We start from the raw sequence: 8,960 nt of genomic DNA on the forward strand, positions 1-8,960 counted from the left end.
AAAAATAATGTTAGTTTGGTTAGTTCGACTTGGTTTGATGACTTAGTCAAATAGACTTGGTATTGGTCGAGTCAAGTGAGACCCATGATCTATTAAAATAACATACCCTAAAAATATAAAAAAATCTGTTAACTGAAAATTCACTTTCTAATACCTACTTTTTATGAATTCACTTTTTACTCCCTAAATTATTAGAAAAATATTATAATTTTTTTGCATAAAGTAGACCAATCAAATGACATTTCGACCCTAATTTCTGGCTGGCCAAGCAGACAATAGAGGCAAAATGTCCCATATTGATCAGTTTTGAAACATAAACTCATGTTAAGTGTTTTTCTTGAATACTTAATAGATACAAGAAACACATGGCTATATATACATAAATGATAACTTCAAATTAAATCACTAAAATTATGCTTTTATACTTAATTTTTACCAAATATTTTTAGATTTTCACTAGCATTATTCACTATTTAAGGATAAAATGATAGATTTATGATTTATTTTCCTAAGTTCTATTTTTATATATTTTATTGATTTTTTAGTCTAACTCCACTTGACTCTGTAGAGTCAAGTGGACTTCTCACATCTTCTTGGAGTTTTATTTGATAAACAGGACTTAGCTTAATATAATGATGAATTTGAGATAAAAATAGGAGGAAATTAGAAATAAAATGGATAGTGAGATAAGGCCTAATATACAAGAATCCCATTCTAGAAGTCCATTCAGACATCCTTAAAGATCGTGTCACTAAAAGTAGAATTGTGGAACTAACCCACAATATGGATTTGAATGGTCTTTTTTCAAATCAGAGAATGAGGGCACATGGGTCTAGGCAGGAAATCAGGAAACCCTAGCCCTCCCATCCCTTGGAATTAAATCCAATGGTTGGAAGAGTTCAACCACTTCTATTTATTCTCTTCTCCCCTCTCTTTGTACCTCATCTTGGGTTCTACTCCCAACTTGTTGTTGGAGGCCTAGTGCATCATATTTCTTTGATCCATTCTTGTTCTACAAGATTGTGGGAGAGAGAGTTCAAGGGTGATCAGGATTCTTGGAGAAAGAGCACCACTTGGCTCTTGGGGGAAGTGACAACAAGGTTCATGTGATCTCCTGAATGTTTGATTTGAATTTTCTCACCATTTTTTCAAGGTAAACATTCTAGAGGATAACATAGACTTCAAGCTTTCCAAACGCATCAAATGGCACTAAAAAATTCCTCCTTAAAAAAGCAAAAGTTACGTCGATTTTCGTCCATTACTCATTTCTGGCGTAATTTTACCAGGAAATGTCGCCTAAGCTTCTATTTGTCTTTAATGTTTATTTCTTGCCTTTTAAATTTTTTTAAAAATAATAATAAACAACATAAATACTTATTTTATTTATTTAAAATAGTTTTGATGACTTTTCTATCATTGAGTTGATTTCTATTTAGAAAATAGTTTAAAATCTAAAAATATATAAAAGTTATAAATAAAGTTATTTCAAAATATATTTGAATTATAATTTACTCTCTCATTACCTGTTCATTGAGGATTCGACCCTTACCCTACTCTAAGGAAGGAAAATTGTATCAATATTGTTGCATAAATCAGAGCCTTAAACAACTTATTGGACTCAAATTCTTGTTTATAAATAAACTATTTGGCATTTGTTGACTGAGAGTTACATATGTTTCTCCAAATATTTTCTCTATGGTCAATGCATAGATTTACTGAATGTGATAAACAACTTCAACCATCATACTTTTTGGAGAGAGGGGGGAGGAGGGAGGGAGGGAGGGAGGGGGAGAGAGAGAGAGAGAGAGAGAGAGAGAGAGAGAGAGAGAGAGAGAGAGAGATAGAGAGAGAGAGTGATGCAGGACGGACGCTGTCGACGTCCTACGGCGGGAGCGTGGGTCCGTCTGTCCTTCTCGGGGACGTTTATCTTGGACTGCACGTCCCGCTTGTTGGTGGGTGTCCCGGAAAGGTCCTGCACGGGGCCTCAATTCGTAGAAGCCGAGGGTGACCGTTCTCCACTCGGTCAACGCCCACGCGGTCGTCGTAGAGGCATTGGTGGGCCGGACGATCGGTGGGCGGATAGGTTCATCCGGCCGAATGACGAATACGACGGCGAATGATACAGCGGCTTACGGCAGCCGAGGGGCACGGCGCGGCGAGGCGGCGACCCCCGTGCGGCGGGCGGCTGCCCCGCATGGCGGGCGACTGCCCCGCGCGGCGGGCGACGACCCCCGTGCGGCGGGGCTGTCCCAGCGCGGCGGTTGCAGCCGCGGCGGCGACTGCTCCTGCGGCGGGGCTGTCCCCATGGCGGGCGGCAGGCCGTGCGGCGGGCTGCCTCGCGGGCGTAGTCCCTGAGCAGCGGCGGCGGCTCCGCGAGGTGGGGGCGGCCCCGTGGGCGGGCGATGGGCCTGAGACCCAGGATCCCGGCGATGGCGGCGGCTACGGCGGCGGCGGCTACGGCGGCGGCGGCTGCGGCCGTCTAGGGTTTCGTCGGGTGAGGCCGACGGAACAGGGGGGGGGCGGAACGGGACGGGCGGCCAAGTCGGCCCCGTTCCATTCCGCCCTACTCTCTCTCACCCTCTTTCTCTCTTCTTCTCACACGAAAATGGGATGGGGCTTTCTTTTCCAAAAATTCAAATGGACTTGTTCTTGCTGTTACCCTAGGGGTCCTATATATTGGCCCCTTGGTTTACAAAGGAAAGACCCTAAGCGAAAACAGGAAATTTTAACCTAGACTTAGAAAAACAAAAAAAATAACTAGATAACTTGAGGGCTACGCCATCAGAGAAAGAGAGAGAGAGAGAGAGAGAGAGAGAGAGAGAGAGAGAGAGAGAGAGAGAGAGAGAGAGAGAGAGAGAGAGAGAGAGAGAGAGAGAGAGAGAGTCTCTTACCCAATTAACTTTTCAAACTTAAGAATAATGCTTCAGAACTTTTAATCTAGAGTTTATAATGTGAAAATTTACAAATTGAATAAAAATTACATCGAACCTTGAAAAATCTCACTTCTGCATCTGTCATCCAATGTCAGCATCTAAATGTGATAATGAAATGAAATACAGATGCTTCTCGACTATTGGTAATTAGGGGTTGACATTTAGGACTAGTATGAGTGGACCACACCAGGACCACAGGTTTGTCATTTTAGGTGGACTGGCCGGTTGGGCGGGTTTTAGGTCTGAGGGTCAAATCAGATCGGGACCATTTATTTTGAGTAAAGTCTTCCAGCTCCATACATGAAGAAAAAGAGGTGTGGAGTGAGAAAGACCATAACGGAGATGGAGAGAAAGGGGAAGTAAGGGGAGGGAAGACATTGTCGTTACCCCTTATGCAAAAGCCAAAAATTTTAATGGTCAATGTATCCATCAAGATTTTTCTTCTTTGACTTTGACATTAACTAGTCAACTTCAATGGAAGGGGACTAGAATCAGACTAGATTATACCAACCAGAACCAGACCAAAATTTAGGTAAGGCTAAGGTTTCTGCAAAAATATCGGGACCGGACCAGGACCGGATATGACCGGATCCAAAATTTATTTAAGTTTTAGGTCTTTGTAAAAATTCTGGGACTGGACTGGACTGGACTCATATTGGAGTTATATCAACTAGATCCATACCAAAATTTAGGTAAGGTTAAGGTCTCTGCAAAAGTATTAAGGCCGGACTATGACCGGATAAGATCGGACCCAAAATTTAGGTAAGGTTTAGGTCTTTGCAAAAATTCTGGGACCGGTCTGGACTCAGATTGGAGTTACACAAACCAGAACTACACCAAAATTTAGGTAAGGTTAAGGTATCTGCAAAAATGTCGGGACCAGACCGGGACCGAGTAAGACCAAGCCTGAAGTTTAGGTAAGATTTAGGTCTTTGCACAAATTCTGGGACCGGACTGGACTCAGATAGGAGATATACTGATAGAACCAGACCAAATTTTAGGTAAGGTTAAAGTCTCTACAAAAGTATCAGGGCCGGACCACGGCCCGATAAGATCAGACCCAAAACTTGGGTAAGGTTTAGGTCTTTGCAAAAATTCTGGGACCGGATGGGACTCAGATCGGAGTTACATTGACCAGAACTAGACCAAAATTTAGGTAAGGTTAAGGTATCTGCAAAAAATATCGGGACCAGACCGGGGCCGAGTAAGACCGAGCCTGAAGTTTAGGTAAGATTTAGGTCTTTGCAAAAATTCTGGGACCAGACTGGACTCAGATAGGAGATATACCGATAGAACCAGACCAAATTTTAGGTACGGTTAAGGTCTCTACAAAAGTATCAGGGCCGGACCACGGCCCGATAAGATCGGACCCAAAATTTAGGTAAGGTTTAGATCTTTGCAAAAATTATGGGACCGGAGTGGACTCAGATCGGAGTTACATTGACCAGAACTAGACCAAAATTTAGGTAAGGTTAAGGTATCTGCAAAAAATATCAGGACCAGACCGGGGCCGAGTAAGACCGAGCCTGAAGTTTAGGTAAGATTTAGGTCTTTGCAAAAATTCTGGGACCAGACTGGACTCAAATCGGAGTTACACCGACAGAACCAGATCAAAATTTAGGTAAGATTAAGGTATCTGAAAAAATATCGAGACCGGACCAGGATCGGGTAAGACCAGACCGAAAATTTAGGTAAGGTTTAGATCTTTGCAAAAATTATGGGACCAGACTGGACTCAGATCGGACCAAAATTTAGGTAAGGTTAAGGTTTTTTAAAAAATATCGAGAAATGACAGGGACTGGGTAAGACCGAGCCCAAAGTTTAGTTAAGGATTAGGTCTTTGCAAAAATTCTGGGACCAGACAGGACTCAGATTGGAGTTACACCAACCAGAATCAGACCAAAATTTAGTTAAGGTTAAGGTCTCTGGAAAAATATTGTGACTGGACTGGGACCAGGTAAGACCCGGCCTGAAGTTTAGGTAAGGTTTAGGTCTTTGCGAAAATTCTGGGACCAGACCCGAACCCCCCAACACTTCCAATACTGTAGCAACCGATATCCAATACGGGCGTCCGATATCCGACTAGGAGAGCCAGTCCGATGTCGGCATCCAGGACGGGGGATCACTTCTGATAAGAACAAGCAGTGGAAAAACCAGATATTCTAACAGGGCCAAAGTCCCCACCATGGGCCACGCGGAAACCAGAAGGCGACCTGTTCCTTGGAACGCGCCAGATGCAACCGTCATTTAAACACCCGCGTACAGAAGAAAATTCCAAACGACCCGTCGTTGCAGAGAGGGAGAGAGATACAGAGAAGAAGAATGCTCTCGCCCACTGTTATTCTCTCCTCTGATTATTCCGAGGCGGCGCCGCCGCCGTCTTCTTGTCTACAGCGCCGCCGTCTCCGCCGTCAAGCCATACGCGCCGCCGCCGGGCGGGGGGATTACTTCGGGAGGCTGGCGGACGAGGACATGATCAACCTCCGCCGTCGGATTCGCGAGATGGAGGTGGCGGAGATGGGGGAGAAGGCGGCGCCGCCGGGCTGGCCGGAGTGGGAGCGGCGCTACTACCGCCGCCGCTACGCCGCCGACGTGAGCGACGCGGTGGCGGCGCTTCAGCGGCTGCTGCTAAGCTCTCGGCCCGCCGCCGCCTTCGCCGCCGTCGCCGTCGTCGCCGTTAGCGTGCCCACCGCGGCGGCGCTCCTCGTCTACGGCCTCGCCGCCGCCGTCTGCCGCGGCGCTCATCTCGGCTGATCGATCGTCGCAGTTTCGCGGGATTTCACTGAGCTCGAGTGTTTCTTTTCTCATTCTGAGAGAGGAATACTGATGCGGGTTGGATCGATAATCGCGTGTATTCGATATGATCCAGTAATTATTTGTAGAATTAACTGTCCGAGTATTTTATTTTACTCGTATTTATTTCTTCATTTCGAGAGGAATACTGATGCTATTTGGATCAATAATGCGTGTATTCGATATGATCGAGTATTTATTTTTGTAGAATTAACAGTCCGAGTATTTTATTTTACTCGAGTATTTCTTTCTTCATTTAGCGAGAAATATTGATACGATTGGAATCGATACTCGCGTGTATTCCATATGATCGAGTATTTATTTTTGTAGAATTAACAGTCCGAGTATTTTATTTTACTCGAGTATTTCTTTCTTCATTTAGCGAGAAATATTGATACGATTGGAATCGATACTCGCGTGTATTCCATATGATCGAGTATTTATTTTTGTAGAATTAACAGTCCGAGTATTTTATTTTTCTCGAGTATTTCTTTCTTCATTTAGCGAGAAATATTGATGCGATTGGAATCGATAGTCGCGTGTATTCCATATGATCGAGTAATCATTTGTAGAGTTAACGGTCCACGTATTTTATTTTACTCGTGTATATCTTTCTTCACTTGCCAAGAAATATTGATGCCATTGGAATCGATAGTCGCGTGTATTCGATATGATCAAGTATTTATTTTTGTAGAATTATCAGTCCGAGTATTTTATTTTACTCGAATATTCTTTCTTCATTTAGCGAGAAATATTGATGCGATTGAAATTGATAGTCGCGTGTATACATCCGGGACGCGGACGGGACGAAGTTTTCGTCCCGTCCACAGTCCGAACGAAATCCCGGTCGAAATTTCGTCCGGGGTATCCCGGACGAGACGATTTTTCGTCCCGTAGGACGGAAAGTTCGTCCGTCCGGGGTGTTCGGACGGTGGACGACCGACCTGGACGATGATTTTTTTTTTAATTGTGAGAATGACTTTGAAATAATTCTGGAGATATGAACATAGATCGGTAGATATGTACATAGATAGGTAGGATATCAGATAGAAAGATCGCTACATAATCTGACAGAAAGATCGATAGATACGTACATACATAGATAGATAGATAGAAAATCAGATAGATAGATAGCTAGCTAGATAGATCGACTGTTACATAGATAGATAGCTACATAGATAGATAGATCGGTAGATATGTACATAGATAGGTTGGATATCAGATAGAAAGATCGCTAAATAATCTGACAGATAGATCGATAGATACGTACATACATAGATAGATAGATAGAAAATCAGATAGATAGATAGCTAGATAGATAGCTACCAAGATCGACTGTTAGATAGATAGATAGCTAGATATATAGAAAGAAAGATCGACAGATAGATACATAGATAGATCGAATATTAGATAGAAAGATCTATAGAAAATCCGGTAGAAATACCAATAGAGACGTAGATACATAGATAGATAGATAGATAGATAGATAGGTAGATAGAAAGCTACATCGAAAGTTCGATAGATGGCTACATCGGCAGATAGATAGATAGAAAGATCTTCAGATAGATACATAGATAGATAGAACATTAGATAGAAAGATCGATAGAAAAATCCGCCAGAAAGATCGACAGATACGTTCCTTGCCGGCGGCGCGCTTTCGCTTCTCTGTCACGAGTTCGCTCGAGGTTGAAGACGATGACACCGATTTGGAAGAAAGAAAGAAGACCAGGAGTCCAGCGTTCCGAATTTCCGATGATACTCCAACTCTCCAAGGGAAGAATCGTGCTCCTGCCGATTCGCTTTCAAAGGACTAGGGCTGGCGCCGTGTTTCTCTCTTTAATTTCGTCCCAGCGCCTTTGGACGGGCCGAAACTTCGTCCAGGATATGTAGGACGGGACGGCCCCGGACGACATATCGTCCCGTCCTTCGTCCCAGGGAAATTGCTGGACGTTCGCCGGGACGAAGTTCGTCCCGTCTCGTCCAGCGTCCTCGTCCGGGACGATCCGGATGTATAGTCGCGTGTATTCCATATGATCGAGTATTTATTTTTGTAGAATTAACAGTCCACGTATTTTATTTTACTCGTGTATTTATTTCTTCATTTGGCGAGAAATAATGATTCGATAAGGATCGATAATCGCGTGTATTCGATATGATCGAGTAATTATTTGTAGAATTAACAGTCCGAGTATTTTGTTTTACTCGAGTATTTCTTTCTTCATTTAGAGAGAAATATTGATGCGATTAGGATCGATGATCTCGTGTATCCGTGCGACATTACACCGATTATCGATATGATCGAGTAATTATTCGTAGTATTAACAATTCGATAATTTTATTTTTGTCGAGTACTTTTTTCATTTCGAGAGAAATACTAATCGGGGTTTGATCGATAATCGCTGTACGGATTATTTTATGGTTGAGGTCTGATCCGGTAATTATTTGTAGTTTTAACTATCCGAGTACTTCTCTCTTCATTTTGGGGAGAAGTACTGATGTGATTTGAATCGATAATCGCGTGCATTCGTGCGATGGAATACAGTAATGTTTTAATATTAAGAGTCCGAGTATTTCTTTCTTCATTTCGAGAAAAATACTGATGCGATTTGGATCGATAATCGCGTGTATTCGTGCCATGTTCACGGATTATTGATGCTTCAGAGTATGATCAAGTAATTATTTGTAGTTTTAACAATCCCAGTATTTCTCTCTTTATTTCGGGAGAAATACTGATGAGATTTTAATCGACAATTAATCATTCAATCGGATTGATAATCGCAAATACAAGGCATCTGCAAGATTTTTGGGGAAATCGATCGAAAACTAATTCAATTATTCATTATGGCTTGCTTTTTGTGGCGAAAAACAAATATTAATGTTTTTTATTGGATCGTAGAAAACACTCATCAATTAATTTTATTCCTCCCAAAGCTAAATATTTATTTTGGGCTCACTTTTTTTAATTATTCTGATCACGACATGAGAATTAAACGAGTACCAATGAATAAAAATTGATAATTTGAAATGAAATTTTTATAGAAGAAAAATCTGAAATTACCTGCCCGGATTAATTCACCTTTAATTTGATTATATGCGAATAAGTTGATTATGTTAAGTTATTTAATTTTATAAGATCCAGCCCAATAGCTAACCTGGGGTACGTGGCGAGAATCCAGGGCGATTCAACGAGCACCTCTGACCTGTATGAGGTCTCGGTTTTTAAATTTAGTACCA

General features: G+C 42.3%; 1 protein-coding gene across 1 annotated transcript; it reads left to right on the forward strand.

Moving 5' to 3' along the window:
- Positions 1-5,193: 5,193 nt before the first annotated feature.
- On the forward strand, positions 5,194-5,860 carry LOC144715091 (uncharacterized). The gene has a single exon (XM_078589981.1). It carries the CDS (start codon positions 5,256-5,258, stop codon positions 5,685-5,687), a length of 432 nt encoding a protein of 143 aa, XP_078446107.1. The 5' UTR covers positions 5,194-5,255; the 3' UTR covers positions 5,688-5,860.
- The last annotated feature ends 3,100 nt before the right edge of the window (positions 5,861-8,960 follow it).

Source organism: Wolffia australiana, chromosome 18, assembly GCF_029677425.1.
Source record: "Wolffia australiana isolate 7733 chromosome 18, ASM2967742v1".
Taxonomy (NCBI): Eukaryota; Viridiplantae; Streptophyta; class Magnoliopsida; order Alismatales; family Araceae; genus Wolffia; species Wolffia australiana.